This window comes from Ambystoma mexicanum, chromosome 9, assembly GCF_040938575.1.
Source record: "Ambystoma mexicanum isolate Mex_15411 chromosome 9, UKY_AmexF1_1, whole genome shotgun sequence".
Lineage (NCBI taxonomy): Eukaryota > Metazoa > Chordata > Amphibia > Caudata > Ambystomatidae > Ambystoma > Ambystoma mexicanum.
Window position 1 is genome coordinate 197,477,480 of NC_090931.1, and position 22,039 is coordinate 197,499,518.

Genomic DNA, 22,039 nt, shown 5'->3' on the forward strand with positions numbered 1-22,039 from the left:
TATGTCACTCGTAACCGGGACTAATGTCCGGCAGAGGGTCTCCCAGGAACCCCCTTGTTTTTTGCTTACAGAAACAATGCTGCAGGACCCAAGTGGACCCACTATAGACACAGCAGTACCCGAAGGTTTCACACAATTTACTGTAATAACAGATAGCTAGGGCAAGGAGGGGGGGGGTAGCAATCATAGCGAGAGATAAATAGGTTTCCATCACCCATTCAATGCCAGGGATGTGAAATCCTCCATCTCAAACACACCCTGACAAATAATAGTTGTACCAACATCACTGCATTATATAGACCTCTCTCGCTATTATCAGTTTTCAATGAGAAAAGCATTAAATTGCTAAACAATCTTAAGGGCCCTAACACAGGAACACTTCTACTAGGGGACTTTAATAGATGGAGGTGAAATGACAAAGCCAAAGAAGCACTGATACTTGAGAAATGCCTAAGTGCTATTGTTTTTATGGTCATCAATAAAGAACCGACCACAGCGAAAGGCAACCAGTTGAACTGGGTGATAACCTGTAACAAAGACATCACAATACAAAAGACCATGCCTTGTATGTTTTCCGACCATTGCAAAGTGGAATTTGTTACGACCACACACAAACTGTTGCTAAGAAAGAAAGAATTATCATAAAAGGACATACAACAGAAACCTTAAAAAAAAAAAAAAAGCCCCAGAAACATCACTGCAGACGTGCTAAAGCAGTGCTTAGAAAATATCATGTTAGGTACTTCTAAGTCCAACACGTGACAAATTAGGACAAATATACAACACGCAAATACAAAAACTGGTTGACCAGAAGGCACCAATTAAATGCTAATTTTTAAGGGCCAACATAAATCACCAAAAGTGGTTTAACTAACAGACAACTAGCTTAAAGAGAGAACAGAAGAATGGAAAACAGGTAGCTAAAACAACCTTCAGAAGCCAAACATGGAAGGACAGAGCAACAATATAAAGAAAATATTAAAGAGACAAAGAAAAACGTCAAGATTTCATCAGCCCCAAATTCAACAAGTAAATTGTTTCAGATTTTGAAATCAATAGAAAATCCAAAGGCTCTGCCCCCGCCCCCTCCTCCTTCCAACCATCACCAGAAGACTGAAAAGGTCCAAAAAGCTTTCAGCAATTAAATTCGGAAGGCAAGAGAGGTAATAAGCGCAACACAGGTTGTCCTGCCCCACCAACAAAACCTTATAGGAGCCCAACAGATGCAAAAAGCAACACATTTGTTTTAGCCCCATCACCCCAGAGGACATGAGAACCCATCAGACTACAATGAGACAGACATTTGTGCAGAGAACATACTGACACTCAAACTGATTTTAGAACATAAGGACATCTTTATCCCCTTGCTCACAAGGATGGTAAATGCATCCTTCAGAGACTGCATGATCCCCGAGGCCATTAAAACAGTTACGGTCAAACAGTTGGTAAAAGACCAGGACTGGATCAGAAGGACCCAGGCAATCTTCACACCATCACTAATTGCAATTTTATGCTGAAAATCATGGACAAGGTGGCGGCTTCCCAACTTCAAGCATTTGTAGAAGCCAATGATATCCTTCACAAACAGCAATCATGTTTCAGAATGTGTCACAACACCGAAACCGCCTTGCTGGACCGCCAAACCCACATGCTCAGCATTATGGAGGAGGGCAGAACGGGCATGTTGATGTCGATTTACTGGATCACCAACATGCTTTAGAACTTTCGGGTAACTGCTCGAAAAGGAGCAATCAGGTGGGTGATGTCTCTCCTAACGGAGCACATATCCAAAATACATTGGGGGGAGCAATTCTCCTGTTCAATTCCCATCAACTGTGGTGTACCACATGGGACCAGCTTGTCCCCCTGCTGTTCAACTTATATTTTAGGGGTCTCTGCACAGTGCTTGATAAAAATTGCAGCCTACTTTACCAACTATGCAGATTGCTCCACCACCAGCTGGGTGTCGAGTGGTTGTTACGACATCGATAACAGCAGGGTGGCAAATATATATATAACACCATAGAGGCCTGGATGAAAGCCAATTGATGCGCTTGAACGTGAGCAAAACCGAGCTGATGATTTTCAGATCATATCAAGCACGGGCCAAGTTAAGTCAGAAATACAAGACTTTCAAGATCAAAGACTCTCACATTCAGGTCTCAGAAAAAGTTAAAACACTCAGGATATACGTGGTGGCGTCACTGGGTGCAGAAGCGCCCATCACCAACTTGATCAAAAACTGTCAGTACTATCTGAGGCTGCTAAAATAGATTGGACCTTACCTGAGCGAAAAGGAAAGCGCAACCATTGCAAGGGCCACAAGCCTTTCCGGATAAGTCTACGAAAATGCCCTACTGATAGGAGCAAGCAAGGGCTGCTTAACTAGGTGCCAAACCATCCAAAACAATGCTGTTCGAATCATTAGACAGAAAGCTAGAAGGGAACATATTACAAAAGACAGGAAAGCCCTTCACTGGCAAGCACTATTTGGTTTGGCACCTGCCTACCTGAAAGAACATATCTCCCTCTATACCCCAGGTCGCTCTCTGAGATCAGAGGCACAGGGACAGAGGCACAGGGACAGATCACAAGCATCACCGCCAAAAGAGCGAACGGGTTACGACAATATTTTCCTGTAAAAGCGGCCGAAACTTGGAATGGACTACCGATTAAATTAAGACAAGAGGAAAAATACATGATATTCAGAAAATAATTAAAAACAAGTATTTTCAAATAAAGCAAATAGTTAGGACCCAAGTTAGCAATCTGATGTCCTGTCAAATTTTGTATGTCCGTGTCTAAGTGTAGACGGCCCGATGTCCGCAGACTGTTCGGCGCGATATAAATAAATACATTTAAAAAATATTTATTTTTAAAAGACCGTTTATAAACAAAATTAGAACACCCTAGAGGGTGTTGGACGGCTGTGATTGGTCAATCTGCAGGCTCTACGAACTGGTACAGCCTGCTGATTGATTACAGCCTGCAAAACTGTAGTAATTTCTTACCTGTGCCAGCGCCCACTGAAGCCTGGAAAGTTTGCACGTTGGTCTCCGTGTAGTTTCAGAACGGAAAGAGTTAACTTTCCGTTCCGAATTACACGTTGCAAGACCAACGTGTTCAAAGGAGCCCAACCCACTGGCAGTAAGGAAACGCTTTCACTTTGTATGCAAAGCGTTTCTTGAAATGTAAAACTGCAGAGCAAGGATAGCTGCATTTTTCTTTGTTATGGAACGTGGCAGGATTCTTTTCTCGCCGCAATTAAGTCATGGGGACCCTTACTCTCACCTCCTCACATTGTTTGGTGCACAGGAGAATGGGAAACCAGCACATACAAAAGGTAAGTTGATAGGTGACCAAAGGTATAAATTAACTTTGCATACTATCTGTAAATCATAAGTCATTCATTTTCTGTAACAGCGCCTCAATGCCTTATGGGCTGCAAGCGCGCGTCACAAATGCAAATAAAATATGCAGCGTGACCTTGCTAATGTAGCGCTACTATGTTTAAGTTTGCAATCATTTCAAAAAGGTATGTTTGTGGTAGGGAGAATAAAAACTACCTGAAATTACCTTAATGGGAACACTGGGCAGGCATACCCACACCCGATTTCTGTTTAATAGCATACCCCTCCCACCCAATCACCTTCCACCACCCTATAAAAAGAAAATGAGACATGTTTAATTTAAGTACATAAAATTGCAAAAATAAAAAAGGTCTGCAACGTTTACCATTTTGCACTTCAATTGAACAGGTCTCATTTATTCTACTTTAAACACTGAGGGTGTTCCAATAGCTTTACAGACCTGCAACTTGGGCCGTACCGGGCATTATGGTTCCTCATACCTCGTTAAAGGCCCAAGTGATTAACTCAGTCTTCAGGGCCCATAACACCCGGTTCGGCTCTCGCTCTAGGTCTATAAAAGCTATAGTGAAACTTTTTTTTCTTTACCAGGGAATAGTCCCGAGCATGTGAATCCATGCTGGAGAATAATTTTACGTGAACTGTTTGTTGCTAGAAAGAGAGATACTGTTGCAAACTAAACTCGCACATTGCATTGTGTATTAGAAGCACTAGCCATGTCCAGAGAGGAGGTCTTTGCTCCCGGTTTAAAGACAGTGGGACATTAAAAAGGTCTAGAGAAGATGCTCTTGCAGCAACAGGGAGAAAAAGAACCTGACCCAAGTTGTGTCCTTGAACCATCAGATCTTCGCCCATTGCATGCAGTCCTTATCACACCAGAGTCCCTACCCAGATAGTTCACATTGCTGGCATTACTACACCCAGTTATGCAGTTTCCTCTCTTTAAGCAAACACCATAACAGCTGCAAAACCTGCCTACAGTCTATGTTTAAGATCAATGCTTGGGCTTCAAAAAAGGACGATAGTTGGGCTTTGCTTCTAGCCACTGGGTAGAACTTAAGACGACCTCTCTCTGTTTTGGAAATACTTTGCCTCAACACTTAGATGTCCATTTCATTGACGGAAGAAAGAATATAGACACATAATACACACACACACACACACACACACACACACACACACACACTGTAGATTCTAAAACAGCGGATGCTAGGCTAAGAACACTGTTGCACCTGTAAACGCACCCCAACACGCATCAATGTTTTAAATGCAGACCTTGACTCTCTAAAATTGGGCTACATATGATCTGCTATGCCTTTCAGAGCAAAGTTCCCAATTCTTCACATACCGATATAGGATAGTGTTGGCAAACACGAAAGCCTAGTTGGAATCTCACACGTATTCCTTCAGAGACTTTCAACTGCATCAAGTTGTTCTCAAAAGAACATTTTGCAGCTGAAATATATTTTGTGGAAGTTGTTCCTCAAGTAGCCCACTAGTTCCATTCCAGGGGTGAGTCACAATATCAATGCCAAGGAAAAATTAAAACTAGGCACACGTGCAGTCGTAGTGCCCGACCATTAACCAATTGTTAGGAAAAGGACACAATTGAAGTGGCTGGCCTATAGAACAGCATTACTTTGAATGATATCAGGACATTTATACTGGATTACTGGTTATAATCATATGTAAGAAACAGGCCTGGAGAAACAGCTTTTTACTCCAAAGTTAAAACTGGATGCACCAACATATTATTTTAGGCAACGGGAGGTTAGATCTATAAAGATCTCTAAGGCCACTCCAGCAAGCGGTTTTACATTGCCAAATCAGAAAAAAACACTTCCATTCTAAACAATTTGAACATACAGAAATAAATGTAGTGAGACAAGTTTGGAAAAAAAGCAACCTTTGTTTCAGGAGTCGGAATGTAACACGATGAATTTAAAAATAACATAAGAGAAAGCACAACATCCAGTCACAGTGAGGGACCCCAGGATCTACTGGCACAATCATACACAGTGCTTTCAAGCAATGTTACCTACACAAATGCACAACTACCTCAACAGCACACGACAGGGGCATCATCTATGGAACGATTCAGGATAAAAGGGGAAGGTAAACAGTTAGCCTGTCAAGCTACCAACTACAAGCATTTTACATCTGATCAGGCTTTCCTGGGGGAGATCTCTTGCGGTCTATCCCTCGTCTGTCTGGAGTTGGGTGTATGGGGGATTAAACAAAAATCACAGCTTACAAAGTGCTCAATTCCAGAGCAAAATATTGCTTCTTTGATGTGCTTGGTCAATTAAAGTGGGCAACCTGCCATATCCATTTCTTATAGCACATCAACCGAGGGCTTGGCCTGAAGGCAGTATATGATGTCCCCAACAGTTCAATGACTCCCTTCAGAGAAGCTCAATAGACTAGTACATAGCAGTGGCATTATAGGCCAGGTTCTACTACTCCAAGGATAAAGTCCAACCGTGTACAGGAAAGGAGTGCAATAAGGTAGGCGGTGGGCAAGACAAGAGCCAAGTATTTTACAAGCAAATTAGCCATTTACAATACGCTCAAACAATGGATCTGGAACAAGACGCATAAGGATCATGCAAAGACAACAGAGTAGCACAGCTGGAAGGAGCCAAAACATCATACAGCCACAGTTAATGAGGGTTGTTGGGGCCAGAGCACATACCTAACATTTTACCTGCAAGGAAAATTCTAAGTGGGACAGCTCAGTCTTAATATCGGTAAAGGGAAAGGGAAAAACAAGACTAGAGGATATGCAGCCCTTTGTGAAGAAAATTTTAAAATTTAAAAAAAGCAAAAAGCAAAAAAGCATGGCCCTTTAAACCACAAGACCTGTGCAAGCATGTGGCCAAACTTTCCATCCAAAGTTATTTCACAATGCATTTGGAGGTTAAAAAGCTGCCATCCATGCCCTTATTGTCGGGATTAAAAAGAAAACACAGAAGATTCTATGGCTGCAAAACCACAAGTTTGTATGACAGTTCTTAAAACCGTTAGATATAAATAAGGACAGTAGTTGGGTGGGGATATGAATTCATTTGGTTGAGAATTCCTCACTTAAAACTTTCCATGAGGCAGGAACAAGCAGTCAAACCACGCTATGTCAGTCATCGAAGTAGATGTCGCCAAATCATCAGGCACAAAGCAACACTTCCCTGGGCCTTCTGCAATCTCCCAGAATGCCTGCTTATGATCTCAGACTAACTTGACAATACCCTTTTTTTTTTTTTTTTAAACAGTCAAGGACAATTAAGAAGACAGTTTTTAGGGTTGAGGGTGGGGGAAAATTGTGTGGGCAAATGGATTATCGTTTATGCCAATGGTGAGCGACTGGAGTTTCAGCAACGTTGAGCTCATCAGGCCAAAGTGGCTTGCTTTTCCTCTGGCGTCTCCTCCAGCAGCTGCATGATTAGTTCGTGGAGGGGTTTGCAGACTTTAGCATAGCCTGCAGGCGTCAAGTGCAGGAAATCAAACAAGTCGTGGCAGGAGATGGTTCCATCAGAGTGCACAAAGCCCACATCAACATCCAGGAGTTGTGCACGGAGGAGTTTAGGAAGTGACAATCTGAGCAGCTGGTTCACCTTCGCATTCTTTTCCCGCAAAGGGTTGGGCTTCTCACCTCGCGGAAGCAGGCCCTGAAAAGGTAGCAAAAGAAAATCAAAACGTACAGCTATGTCAAATACGACAGACCAAATCTGCAGCTGCGCGGTTTCCCAATTTCAACCCATTCCAGTCATTAGCATTCCCCTAATGCATTTCCTCAAGCACAGGATAGAGGATCCCTACCCGAGAGAGAACACACTAAATCAGCTGCCCTTGGGTTTGGCACACAACTCCCATCACCCAGATAATGAGCGATCATGGAAGTCGTAGGCCAAACCCCTTGCAGGACTGCAGACTGCCCCACCACTACTTTACATGGACATTTGTGTTTGGGGTGGGTGGACCTTTTAAAGTTAGCACCTGGCTCAACCATCGGGAACGTGGAGCCATTGGTGAAGCAGATCTGCATCACTGCATGTTGGCTGGAGCTTCCTTTTTAAAAGTACAAATAAGCTTCATCTGCTTGTTACAGTAAACGGTCGCTCTAAAACAGCCAACGGCAGGCAGCTATACTAAAGGCTTCCAAATTCAGTCTCAAAATAACCCAATCATTCTGGTAATGCATCCTCTCCATGATTGCAGCTCTTTGCAGATCTACAACGTACACAGCAGATCCCTCTCTGCATTTTTAGAATCCAAACAAGATGCTTTTTAAAGAACACTGCCTGTCATAGCTCTCTAACGGAGGTTACTTATACCCAAGTTTTTGGTATTCAACTTCTCAAACTCAGCAATGTGAAGGGCACAAGAGGCCTTGTCTGAATTGAAACACCCTACAAACTGAGCAAAGATTATAGCAGCAAGCTGTTAAATAATGCTAAAGGTCTTTGAGCTAAGGTGATTAAGTGAAAATGTACAACCATCCCCATGCCCCCCCCCCGACCATTTGGCTCATCAGCTATAGCAACTCCTCCCAAATCCAGATTCTGAAAGAGGTGGATTTTCAGCAGTTTCCTAAAATATAAATGGGTTTCTTCTTTTCCAGTGTCGTCTAAAGAGTGCCACAGGCTGGCCACCTGTACAAAGTTGGACTTTTCTCCTGACTAGAGAACATGCTGAAAGATATGAACGGCTTTCTGATATATATGATATGATATATGATTGGTACAAGAGATCATGCAGGTCTGCAGTGGGTCAATTTCTTGCATAGAAAGCTGGGACTTTTAAAACAAAAAGAAACATGAACACCAGAAGTCTTTAACCCGTATATTGACAGGGAGCCAGTGAAGCTGCTCATGAACAGGAGGGTCAGGTTTCCTAGGGAGCATAAGTAGAGCTCTGGCCAACAAGTTTTCAATGTGTGGCAGTCTCAGGATTAAAAAAAACTTGGAGCTGGCCAGATAAATAGTATTGCAGAAGATAATCCAAGAAAATACAAGTGCATGTACCAAATGAACCAGAATGACAAAGGAAAAGCAGTGCAAGAGATCTTTAACTGCCAAATTTGGCTAAAGCATTTTCCCTCCGCCATATTGATCCGCGGAATCAGTGTCCGATCTTCCTGCCCTGCCAAAATGCATAGGCCAGAATACTTGCCTGTTGGATTCTGATCTAGAACTCCAGTTGGGTTCCTTTCATGATTCTGCTTCCACGTTTTGGCCATAAAAAACGAATTGTATATTTTGACATTGTCTGCCTAATTTGCATTTGGCCTATTTTGTAAACATTAACTTTATATTGACTGTTAAAAACTGTACTTTTCCTGTATTGCCTACTGTATATTTACAGTGTGCAACTATTAAACTGCATATACTTGTAATGCTGCGCCCAGATAACTTTGGGTTTGGTGCGCACTATAAATAAACAAACCAGTTGAAGTAGGCTTCAACCTCATTTGGCTTTTGTTTCACAATTCCCGGTTGACTTTTTGGAACCTCTACCTGATGAGTGGGTGCTTGCTGAAACTAGTTTTCATGGACCACTCACACCAAGAGCAATGTTGACGACAGTGTCTAGAACAGGTAGTACAAAAGATCCTATAACTAGGAGTATTAGGAATACATGGGAGAAATTGAATAATTACCTTGGTATTGAGGCTTCAAGAGATCCAGGAGCCTCAATTTGGATGAACCCGAAAATCAAAATAGACGGGAAGGTAATCTTCTGGCATGAATGTGGTGTGAAGTGGCTTGGTGACCTAGATAAGGATGGGAGGTGGATGACAGGGAAAGAAATTCAAACCATATTTAAGATTTCAAATTTCAGTGGAGCAGATTATCGGAAAATTAAGAAAGCCGTCGGGGAGATTAAAGGTGAAAGATGGATTGAACTTGGACCTGTTCTGGAAAACTTTGAAACCAGGAGAGAAAGGTTTGGCCAGCCTTGTATAGGGATTGGTTGCGACGGCATACAAAGGAAATAATTTATTGAGGAAAGAATGGAGCAGGAGAATTGGGAGCGAGATTGATGAGAGTGAATGGTCTCGAATGTGTGAAAATGTTAAACTGTGCTCCTTGGTGTTATTAGAGAGATACCGACAAATCAAGATCTTAAATCTAGTCCTTTGGACGCCAGAGAGGCTGCAGAGGAGAGGCATGAGCGAAAAATTCAGATTGCTGAGCCTGTGTTCAGGAATGCGGAACTCGAGAGCATATGTTAAGGGATTGCACACGAGTGAGGGTTTTGGTTAGAATTTGATCACATCTGTGATAAGGGGATTGGTGAGAGACTGAAATATGATTTCAAGACTAATATTAGGCAGTGATCTGATGTTAGAAGAACTGACTACTAGTCAGAAAAATGGATTTTCAGAGGCGCTATGGTGGGTAAAAAAAAAATAATAATTCTGAGAGGATGGAAGACATCAGAATGTGTGGATATTGCAGTGTGGCTTATGGAGATGCATAATTTGGCTGAGATAGAAAGTTCTTTATCGTAGACAAAAGAAAAAAATAATTGACAAAATATGTGGTAAATTCCTTATGTTGTACTGAATTGTTTTCAAATGTGGACTGTGTTTTGGGGGAAGATTTGTATTAGTTTTATTGTATATAGTACATGATTGCTTATTGTGTAGCATTTTGTATATATTTTAAAATAAAATTTTCAAAAAATAAAATAAAAAGGAGAGCTCAGCCTGAGTAGTGAAAGGATTATTCAACAGATGAAAAAGAGGACACCCATACATCCCAGATGCAACACCAGTATTAGGCAACCGTAAACGAAAAATGCTGGCTTCTCTGCTCACATTTGGACACGTGCTATTTAAATAGTGGGAAAAGTGTGAGGAAAATCAGCTGCAATGTTTATATCCAGAAATGCTGCCATTTCCAATCCATGAGTAAACGTATGTAGCATGCTCATGTCCCAATTCAGCAGTGCAGGTCATGGGTCTACCTTTCCCTACAAGCTTTGAGAATGGAGTTGGGAATCGGAGGGCCCCGTTCTAGTAATGTTGGCTCGATCATAAAGCTTGAGGGAGGAGTAGGGGTGTCTGAAGACACTGCTATATTTGCAAATCTGATATTCCAAGCGCAAAGTATACCTTGAAGAAAGATTACAACAGTGACAGAACAGACCATCCAGTATACAGTGAAACCCTGAAGGCTGCTACAGGTTATAAATGGGTTTGCTAGGCTGGGGTGTTGGGAGGATACTGACATACAGTAGGCAGGCTTTGGGGCAAAGACGTATTTTATACCAAAAGAAACCCCAACACTAAGAGGCGTTTGCCTGCCTCAAATTTAACAAAGATACTAAAATAGTCCACCGTACGGTGTCAGAATCCTACTTCTAACCCTCACTAACAAAAATAAAATGGAAAAAGGACCAGAAGAATGATTCCCTTCTTCCAGACAGTATGGTTTGCAAAGTAGGGGCAATGACTCCCTTCCCCAGGCATTTCTCTGGCTTCTCTCCCTGGTGTACTTTCCTGCCAGAGTCTGCCTTTCTCAAAATTTGGGTCCAAGGCCCCCCCCTTGCACCGAATTCTTATCTACGTGCCTCAGACCCAAATACATTGGTTTCTCAAGTGTCCTTGAGGTGCCCGGGCAGCCCAGTACCTTCTTTGGGGACCCCAGGACCTACACCACCTTCCCAGGTCTCAGTTCACCTCCTTGCAGCTCTTGTCAGCCGTTTCATGTTTATGCAGCTCTGCCACTCTTCAGTGGGGCTGTGCAGAGTGTACCTGCTCGCCTGCACCGTGCAGAGCTCTTCTGCACACGGGCCTTCAGTCTTGCACGTTCTTGACACATCGCACTTCGGTGAATCAGACAGGGACTCCGTAACGCTCCCAGTTTCATCCCGGTCAGCAGGTGCAGGCTGAGCTCTTTCAAGTGCAGGCAAGGACCTCCGCTTGCGGTGCCTCCAAGGAGGGATTTACAACCAGGTTAGTGCCTCTTCCATCTTTAAGCTACTTGTGACTGGGTAACTAGACTGTTCTCTGGTTTTCTGAGAGATTGGTTACGGCTCTGTGTATCTTCTTCGTCACAGAACTTTGAGGGGGATGACTCACTGGAGTCGGCCCTAATCTTCCTCGTCCCAGAAGCAATATCACTGCTATAACAAATACATACAGGAACCTATAGCATCAGGGGAAGGCAGCGAAGATGAGGCAAGAAAGGTTGGTAAAGGTGTGTTATACCACAATGGCTCCCAATGTCCTCCCTGTATCCCAAAGGGGGCATATCTCCCCATGAGATCCACCCGTTGAGTACCAACGCCGGGGGGGATAGGGTGTGAGGGGGGCGGGACTATCGGGTAGCCGCATCACCTCCCTTGACTCATGGAAAGGGTCTCCCCCTCAGGGAGCAGGGAAGACATCATTTGATTCGTCACAATGGACTTTCAAAAGGTTGGGGCTCAGCCCCAGCTGTCGTTACCCTGAAAAATATATAATCGCTTTGAGCTACGTTTCCCTTAGTCTTCGGCTATGTTGCAATTTCTTGCTAACTTTTTAACAGTGCGCAATGTATCTTCCAATACCGTGTGCTGGGGTACTTTTTGCGTGGTTTTGTGGTGAGTGTACAAGTGTGCCTGGGATGAACTGGTAGCAGCAGTTACTTTTTTATAAGCGTTTCACTTCTTTTTACTGAATCACCGAGTTTACCGTGTTTGGTTCAAGACTCTGGCCAGGTCTGAAAATGGCCGAGCCACTAAGTCCTTTATTCAGTCCCATGTTAATTTTTTCCCTTGCCATCACCCAGGTCGAGTAACCTGGGTTTTCCTTATTTGTGCATGCAGCCTCCCGCAGAAACCGATCTCTTTCGCAGGCTTCTGCCTGTCACATATGTGCACCCAGGAAGCGGGTTAGGGGTGTCTGGTCCCAATCCACACTACTGGTACCAAGATGTTGTGAGGGCCTGAATGACTAGGACCACCATGGACCGTGATTGGTCCACGACTGGGATGCATGCATGAGAGCAGATCTTCGATTGGAAGCCCTCAATTTTGGCGAGAAGCTAATCTTGGATAATGAAGGGGCTCTGCATCCATTCCAGGTCATCACCCAAGGGCTTGCCGAACTACAGAAGGAGCCAAGTATCCTGTAATGAGGAAACAGACTTGTGGAACCGCCGGAGATGCTTTGGAAGGTTTGGCACCTTTCACCCTCTGCTGTCCCGTAGGAACCGTTTTCTTCATCGATCAAGAAGGCCTGCCAAAGAAGCTTCGTCCCTCAGCAGTAGTGGGAACAACTACTCTCAGCGCCCCCTGCTCACCCACCGAACGAGACCCTTTGGGAGCGTTTCTGGGCCATCCAGTAAACTGTCCAGCTCTACCTCAGGGTATCCCGCAGAATCGGTGCCGTGCCGTCGCAAGTGGAAGCCAGAGACTTGGGACATTGCTTGCTTGTGGTCCCGTGCCCTCTCCGGCCAAATTCTGCAGGCCTAGCTCTTCTAGGTCCAGAATTAGGAGAGTGCGTAACTCTGCATCCATCTGGGATTCCCGTGTCACTACTTGTTGGTGATGATCGCTGTAGCCTCTTGCCGACCTGCTCTCCTGTGCCCTGAAGCCTGCTGCACCGGAATTATCTTTGCATCTCCTTCAGAAGCTGAGAAAAGGCAACTGTCCCGTCACAAACGACTGTTCTACCCCGCAGACGACTGTTCTACCCCGCAGCCACTGAGCCAGAGTGCTGCAAAACTGATGGACTCGAACCAACTAGCAACCTCGACTTAAGTGGCCAAGTTTGGTCCTTGCCGAGGGCCGGTGAGTACTTGCATCACTTACCGGTGAACCCCTGGCACAACCAATCTTTTACGCATGAAGATCCCTTAAAAGGTATTCGCTCTTGGCTGGGTTAGCCTGCACTCCCTAGCTATTCTCACCTTTTGAAAACTGCTCTGCCGCCAAGGGCAGATCCTACTCGAATAGTAGGAACCAATTCTTCATCGCCTCAAAATCCTTCCTGACTTGTTACAACTCTCCCAAGAAGACCCGCTTTTTGTTCCAACTGCGTAATCTTGTGTTTTTAAGCACAACTGTACTGTGGAGCACAAGGCTCCCCACTTCTGAGGGCTGGATTCGAAAATTAGGGAATGACTGAAGAAATATCTAATGCTCCTAGTGTGTTAACTCATCCTTCTCTTTACAGGTTGTGGCTGTCTTTCACTCATCTATCACATTGGGAAACATATTGTATATAGGTTAGATCGTAGAGTATTGTGTGGCAACTGTTTTTATATAACTAAAGTTTACTTGTGTCTATTGGTCCGGCTGACAAACGTATAGATATTTTTCATACACACTTGTCTAAGAGTAATTTGTGGTGCGTTACTGTGTGTGCTCATTGTGGGCTTCCGATCACCCTCACCCCTCCTGAGACTTAGTCGTGACCGCCTGCTAAGCAACCTAGATTGGTCTGGCTTGTCCAGAAGGTTCCCCAGTTTCACTAAACCGAGGGTGGCCTCCTAAACTTCTGCCCACCAGGTCTGAGTTTAGAAACCCATACTAACACCAAAATTCCATGAAAATATAACTGACAACACTACTTTTCACTAGTACATGCGATTCTACTAAACCTACCTGATAGCTACACCAGTCTCAGACCCAGAGTTAAGATTAACAATATAAAAGGAAAACAATCTGGAACACGCATGGTTTGATTTATTGTATTATAATGAATACTTAAGAATCAAGGATTTCAACAAAAGAACTGAGCAATTGGAACTTGTATTCATCCCTTTTGATTGTCTATTTTAGTCCATTTTTGACCACTGATAAATTATATTAAACAACATCTCTTAATTGATTGCAGCCTTTTCCAGAATAAAAAAAATGATATACATTAATATATATATATATATATATATATATATATAGTGATCAAGCTACGAGGTGTAGCGAAACGCTTCATCGTCGAGGTTTTCCTCTGTGTTACTGGGCGAGGGCTGGAGGTTTCCACATGGATTTTAACTTTTGTAACATTAAAGAAGAATTTTAACCTGCATTTGGCTACAGTGAGTTTTTGGGAGACCGCAAGGATTGATAGATATATATATATATCTGCAGTTACTCTTCTGGTTCATAAACCACACATCTTTTAAATTGTTCCATAGCTACTTGTGATTCATATACCATGACAACACTTTAGGACCCCGCCCCAGGTTGGCGATTCTAATATAGAGTTTTGTTAGAGGGATATGTCCTGTACCCCTTGTTTTTTCAAGTGAAACCAAAAATGAGAATTACTAGTTGGGAGCAATTATTATAGAGCTACACATTAATACCATGTCAATAATGTGTAGAAAACATTTAAAAATAGGCTTTCATATGGCACAGTATTAAATAGGAACAACAGTGAAGTATGGTGGGGGCACAGGGAAATTGTATTCGTATTGAGAGATGTGGCCTAGGTCTACCCTTAGTGAAGGCTTAATTAGTTACAACTGTTGGTATTCCTCATTTTGAAAGTCCTAAAGACTCTTGAGAGTTTTGAATCTTGTGTTTGCCTAGGCTCGTATGTTTCCAATCTCTTCTTCCGTCATCCCAATAATAGCTGCTTGTTTGGTTTTCAAACTTGATTTCTACTGATTAGGCTTCCTTTTGAAAAAAACCTGCAAAGTTATTGTGGGTTTATAATGCTTGAAAACCCCTTCCACTTGAAAGTAGAATAATCAATTTAAGTGACGCATGCCACAGTGCCAACCAGTAAACACAATAACTCTTCTAGTGCTTTCTAAGCATGCGCCAATGCTCCAACCACAAGGATGTCAGACTACACTTTAGTGATGATCGCCAAGAAGGATTGAAATGGACTTTGAGTGCTCTCTTATAAATACATTTTCTTGAACTTAGGCTTTGTTTGAGCAGATTTGCATACCAGAATGAATTTATCATGTGGCCAAGTTAAACTTCCAGTGATGGCTAATGGGTTGCACTGTGGCATGCTCTACTTCCATATTGCAGAAGAAAGTCCCCCCCCCACCTTCCAATCACTTATAAACTTACCCTAACTTTGCAGGTTGTAGTCTAGTTAAGGTTACAGTGCACGTTCCATGTTAAAAATAGGAAAACACTTTCCCCTACAACTTTAAACCCATGAATGGTTCTTCACCAAATACTTATCATGAAGATCATCATGGGGAAATCAAATGGAAAGTTTAGAAGCAGATCTCAAAATGGTCTAATTTGATTTCCAACATGTTTGGCACACATCCACTTTAGAAGGAAATAGTTAATGATAATAAAAAGAATTAAAAAAACAAAAATGGCTAAACTCTAGAAATTAAGTTATAAAAACTGAAACGTATCCATATTTTTAACATGCGCACAATGCTTTTAACTTTCAATATTACGAACAATCAGACGCATACTAATGGGCAGAAAATGTGTAATGCATAACAGAAGAGACACTCAGTGAATATGGATAAAGTGTAATGGGCAATATTACAAACCAACTACAAGCAAATGGATAAGCAAGTCACTCGTAATGTGCAATAAAAGAAAGCATGAACATGGGTCACACACCCTGTACTCCCCACCCTATCCAAGACTCTGATCTGCTCCCCCAACTCCCCTCCCCCATACTGCCAATTGCCCAACCTCCCGCACCTTTTTTCTCTGCTTCCCTCACTGGTTCTTCCCCCTTTGATTGTAAAGCGATATTGATTTCCGAAGCTAAGTGCGCGCTCAATAAATACCCTTATAAAAAAAAAAAATGTGTAAAGTTTAACAACAAATTGGCAATCGAATGTAATATAACGAACAAGAATCTTCTGTATTACAAATAAGCAGAAGCATATGGATAACAGTAATAAACTCGTAATGGGTAATGTCATATAAAAACAAACATACAAAGGGGAAAATGAAGTAATTAACCTTAGTCCCTCATTACCTGTGCAACCCTCATTCACCCGTACCACTCTGCCCCTACAACCCTCATCTGTCCCTGACTGATCCAGACAACCCTCATCCTAGTCACGGTCCCTCTGGACCCTTACCATGGAATCACCCATTCTTGTCACAGCACACCCACTTGCCCAGCATCCCCATACTGCTCATTGTCCTTCATCACGTCTCACACTTCTGTCCTGCATCCACCAACACCAAACGTTTCTCCATCTGCTCTAAGTGTGCACAAGGAGGAGACTGGACACACAGGTAGCATAAGCCAACCTTTCCATAAGAGCAGCCCTACAGATAAGGGATGTATCGGCCACTTTTTCTCCCCACAAAAAGGCAAATACTTTAGGGAGTGAAAATACTTTCAACAATAAAAAAATAAATAGGAAACAGACACACAAGACCTTGTGCTCCTGCTTTCACCCACACAGCTCTGTGGATATGGTGGGACCAGTTGTACACACAGTATCACAGAAAGAACATAATATCACAGCCTTGCTGGAAGAAGTTAACATGCATCATCTAATGTGTATGAATAACTAGGTGTAAAGGAATCATTATTACAAAAACATTTCCGTTTTCCAGTTAAAACATTTCACTCGCGATTCCAAGATGGCGGCTGATAGGTAGTAGTCGTATCGGCCGCGCTCTCCGGCTTCCCGAGGTGATCTGCGTGTGATCCACCACCCCGCCGCAAGTTGGATCTCCCTAGGGCTTGAAGGAGACCCCCTGGGTACGTCTGCGGTGTGAGGCGCCTGGAGGAGTGCAGGAAAGAAGACGGAGCGGCGGCGTGAGCTCTGACTGGGTTGATCCAGCCTGCGCTGGTGCCGCGGGACCGCCGTCGGTGGAGGAGCCCTTGGGATCGGAGCACCTGGTGGGTGCCCGGCTCCCTCGGCCGGGTGCTGCCTGGTTGGGGGAGTTCGGGCCTGCGCTTCGCGGCTGTGTGGAGGCCGGCGGCTGCGGCGCCGCGGCTCTGGGCAGGCATTCGCCGCTTCGGCGGCTTCCGAAGTGGGGTGGACTATAATTAACCCCCCGTTGGCAGAGCGGCCCCGCTGCCGGCTGAAGAGGAACGCTTGCGGCGGTCGCCGCGGGGAGTCAGGGCCTCAGGACGGAGTAAGCGCCCCCCCCTGGAATTCCGGGAGAGAACTGAGGCGAGGGTGTGGAGGGGGCTACCCTGGCCGCCCCCCCCCCGGCTTTGGAGCGCTGAGGAGCGGCGGCAGGAACGGGGACCTGGAGCGAGAACCAGAGGAGAGTGGAGGCCGGCGGCTGCGGCGCCGGTGGTTGAGGGGCGCTGCGGCCTTGGTCGGACCGTCCCCCCCCACCGGGGGTACTGAGGATCGGTGGCAGGAGCGGAGACACCGGGGGTGCTGTGGCCCGGATCTCCCCCCCCTTTTTTTTCTTCCCTTTCCCACATGCATACCCCGATGCCCCCAGAGGATACAAGTGAGCAGTGCTGTGGCGGGAACTAGGGGCTACCCCTTGCTCCGGAGGCTATAAGCGGGGGGCCTACAGAAGAGGAAGCCCCCAGAGCACGGATAACACCGCACATCAAGAGCCCTGGGAATAAGTTTGGTGGCCTCTTTGCGGGGCGACAGGTCAGGCGGTCCCCTGCAGAGTAAGCAGGGGGAGACAGTCGTGTAAGGAGGAGAGGATCTGTTGGGGGGGGGGCGGACACCACTCTGGTGTGTGTGGACAGCTGGAGAGATGGCAGCACGGGGCAAGGGGAAAGGGAGCAAACCGCCCCAGGACCAACGGGACCCGCAAAGCACCCTCCGCACTTTGTGGTCTACGCAGGAGAGGGGCGATGACTTGGAGAGCGGCACCGTAGGTCTGGACGGACCAGGCTCAGCCGGGGTAGAGCGGACCCCATCTCCGGTCAACAGGCAGGACTTGGTGGGTGAGATCCAGGCCCTTCACTCCAGTTTGGCTAAGACGTTCCAGGAGCAGTTTCAGCTCATGCGGGCTGACCTAAACGACGCACTGGGGGAAATCAAGCGGGACCTAAGGCAACTTGGTGAAAGGACTGACCTTCTGGAAAAGGGGCTCCAGGAGGCAGAGAAGGACACGACTGCCAATAGCGAGGCCATAGAGCGCCTGGATGTGGCTACCCGCAACCTGGAGGTACAGATGGAAGACTTTGAGAATAGATCACGAAGGATTAACATACGGGTGAAGTCACTCCCGGAGTCGGTATTGGACACAGACCTCAAACTAGAAATACAGAGCCTCTTCGCGGAGATCCTGGGGGAGACTCCCCCGAGTAGCATTGAGCTGGATCGTGTTCACAGAGTGGGCGGGCTCCCCAGGGGCTCCTCCTCTAGGCCGAGGGAGGTTCTAGCTGTCTTCTCCAGATATGCTCAGAAAGAGGCAGTCCTCCAGGCTGCGAGGAAAAAAGGAGCCAATTGTGTTCAAAGGCCATCAGGTGGCGTTATTTCAAGACCTGGCAAGTATCACCCTGATAAAAAGGAGGCAGATGGCGCCGGTGCTGAAGATACTGAATGAGCGCGGAGTGAGATACAAGTGGACGTTTTCATTTGGCCTTGTGTTTGATTGGGAGGGTCACCAGAAGCGGGTAACCTCTGTTCAGGAGGGGGCAGATGTGTTGCAGATTGACTTGGAGGGGAGGTCCTCCGGGGGTGGGGGCCCGGTGGCGGGTGGCAGATCGCGGCAGAAGGTTTGGGAATGGTCAACGGTGGGGGCGGACAGGCAGAAGGGGACACGAGGGGGTGGAAGACCATCCAGGGAGGGTGAGAAGGCACCTGGGTAGAGTGGGCAATGACGATAAGGGGAGTGTTATATGCAACAGCTTGATGGGCGCGGGGTGGTGGACCCGTAAAGAATTGAGCAAGGGGGCCGGGGGTGCAACAGATTGGGATCAGTAAGGGCGATGTCGCCCGGTAAGGGGGGGGGGGGGGGGGAGGGAGCAGGGGAAGCGGCTGCTCTGGGGAGTTGGGGTGTGGGAAGGGGGGGTGGCAGCGGGGATTCCCACCCAAAGTTAGGGGTTCGGGGCGGGAATAGGAAGGGGAGGGTCGTAGCGTTCAATGGGTAGGTTTGGATTCTAGGGGAGCGAGGCGAGGGGATAAGGGGCAAGGGGGTATCGGAGGATCCCAAGTAGTCGGCAAGGGAAAGGACAAGTGGGGGATACGAGGGAATTGGGTGCAGCCGGCAGAGCTAGGACAGGAGGCTTGCGTGATTTTCCATCTTTGTATTCAAGTGGTTGACGCATAACGTCAGGGGCTTGAACTCCCCGCTCAAGCGTACGAAACTTGAGCAGTTTACTAGGACTCAAAAGCCAGATGTTCTGGCGATCCAAGAGACCCATCTTCGGCGTAAAGACCAGCATCGTCTGCGGTTGAGGGGGTTACTCGCAGATACTGTTCGCATCGGGTCCCACGAAGAGAGGGGGGGTGGCCCTGGCCTTTGGGAGGGGGATGGACTTTCGCGTGAACGGCACTCTGCGGGATAAGACTGGCAGATTCCTCATGGTCAGGGGTGAATATAGAGGCACTCCGCTCACGGTAGCCTCGGTGTATGGCCCAAATATGGGCCAAGATCAATTCCTCCAAGAGAGCTTGGGTATCCTGCAGGAATTCGCCAGAAGACAGGTGGTTTTGATGGGTGACCTCAACTTGGCCTGGGACAAGAGGGGTGACCGCACGATGCAGGGGAGTGGTAGAGGAGGAGCGGCGGCCTCACCCCGCTTAAAAGAACAATGGGAGGAGGCAGGCTTGAGGGATGTGTGGAGGGCCCCAAGGGGTGAGGAGGAAGGATTTACCTTTGTCTCAGAAGTGCATAGAACCCAATCGCGAATCGATTACATCTGGGTGTCGGGAAGTCTGATTGGAGGGGTGAAATCAGTTGGGGGATCGCCGATCATAAAGTGGTTCACATGGAACTCCGGTTGGAGGGGCGTAGGCAGGGCGTGTGGAGTTGGAAATTCCCGGAGGCGCTCCTGAGGGATCAGGCGATGAGGCAGGAAATCGATGGTAAGATTCTAGACTTCTTCGCGCGGAACAACAGTGCAGACACTAGCTTGGAAACTAGGTGGGACGCTTTCAAGGTGACCTGGGGGGGGGGGGGGGGGGGGGGGTGGAACTGATTGCTCTTCAGGCGGGAAGGAACAAGTTACTAAGAGGGTTGGAAACGCAGTTGGAGAGCGAGCTTGAGGCTGCCAGAGTACGATTGGAGGGGAAGCCCACTAGAAGAGTTCAAGGAGTACAGGGCGGCAAAGGGCCAGCTGAGAATACTTAGGACTAAGAAGGCAGAGGCGGCCATGCTGAGAGTCAGACACAAATTTTATGTTAAGGCTGACAAGGCGGACTCACTCTTGGCACGTCTATTAAGGGGGGATAGAGAGCGGAATGTTATTGTGGCTCTAAAGGACAAGAAGGGGGCAAGGCTCACCCGGACGGAAGAGATTAAGAAGCGGTTGGCGGAGTTCTACGGGGAACTATACTCCTCGCAGGATATAGCGCCAGGTCCGCAAAGGGATTTTATTGAGGCTTTTCCTCTCCCGCGACTATCCATGGACGAGGGGTGCGAGTTAGGCAGAGACATCACGGAGGATGAGGTCAGAGCCACTATAGCGGCTCTCCCGCGGGGGAAAGCTCCAGGTCCAGACGGCTACCCTGCATCGTTTTATAAGGCATACTCCCACCTGCTGGTCCCACACTTAACGCAATTATTTAACTAATTTGAGCTTAGAGGCGGGATAACCCCATCGATGGAGGAGGCTAAAATAACGCTTATACACAAAACAGTGAAGGACCCGGAGGAGTGCACATCTTATAGGCCTATAGCCCTCATAAATACGGAGGCAAAAATATACACTAAAATACTAGCTAGTCGGCTTGAAAAGTATCTGCCAACACTGATACATCAAGATCAAACGGGGTTTGTGGCCGGGAGACAGACGGCTGATAACATCAGGAGGGTAGCCCACGTTATTGAGAAAGCACGGAAGACGACCACTCCGGCGATCTTATTGGCGCTTGACGCCGAAAAAGCATTTGATCGGGTGGAGTGGTCGTTCTTGTTTCGGGTTATGGAAACAATGGGCCTTGGAGAAAAATGTATTAATAGGGTGGCGGCAAACTACAAGAATCCTAGCTCACGGACCCTAGTGAATGGGGAGGTATCACATTCAATAAGTCTGCGACGGGGAACTAAGCAGGGGTGTCCCTTGTCCCCGCTGCTCTATGCTATTTACCTGGAACCTCTGTTAATAGCTATAAGAAAGGCGGATAGGATTCAGGGCATGCCCTTTGGGGGATACCAGCATAAGGTTGCGGCCTTTGCGGACGACATGCTAAAGGCGATCAAAAAGGACTTGAGTAGGTGGGGCAATTTGGGGATCTCGTGGCTTGGGAGGGGGGCAGTATTGAAAATGGTGATCCTCCCCCGCATACACTACTTGTTTCAGACAATCCCTCCGTCTGTCCCTGGGGGCTTTTTTAAGGAATTGGACCGGGTGCCTAGGCAGTTTATTTGGAATGGGAAGAGGCTGCGCCTCTCGTGGCGCCTTCTCACGCATCTAGAGGACGGGGGGGCCTGGGCCTACCGGATTTCAGGCGATACCATGAGGCGGCGCTTCTCCGAGTGATCAGGGAATGGTTTGCAGCGAGTTATGACAAGCATTGGGTAAAAATGGATAGAGCGGTTGCTCGGCACCACCTGGGTGAAGTCTTGTGGCTCCCCCGGAGGCTGCGACCACCACATATATACTTGAGCGATATCACGAAGGGTTTGGTGGATAC

At 46.4% G+C, this 22,039-nt stretch overlaps 1 protein-coding gene across 7 annotated transcripts in view; it reads right to left on the reverse strand.

The window, feature by feature from the left end:
* Window positions 1-5,257: 5,257 nt before the first annotated feature.
* The window catches only part of PAFAH1B2 (platelet activating factor acetylhydrolase 1b catalytic subunit 2), a 146,096-nt gene continuing 129,314 nt past the window's right edge, over window positions 5,258-22,039 (reverse strand). For all 7 annotated transcript variants that reach the window (XM_069614484.1, XM_069614486.1, XM_069614485.1 and 4 more), the window contains one exon: window positions 5,258-7,033. In XM_069614484.1, the coding sequence (XP_069470585.1) occupies window positions 6,755-7,033 (279 nt within the window). In that variant the 3' untranslated portion in view covers window positions 5,258-6,754. The remainder of the gene's footprint in view (window positions 7,034-22,039) is intronic.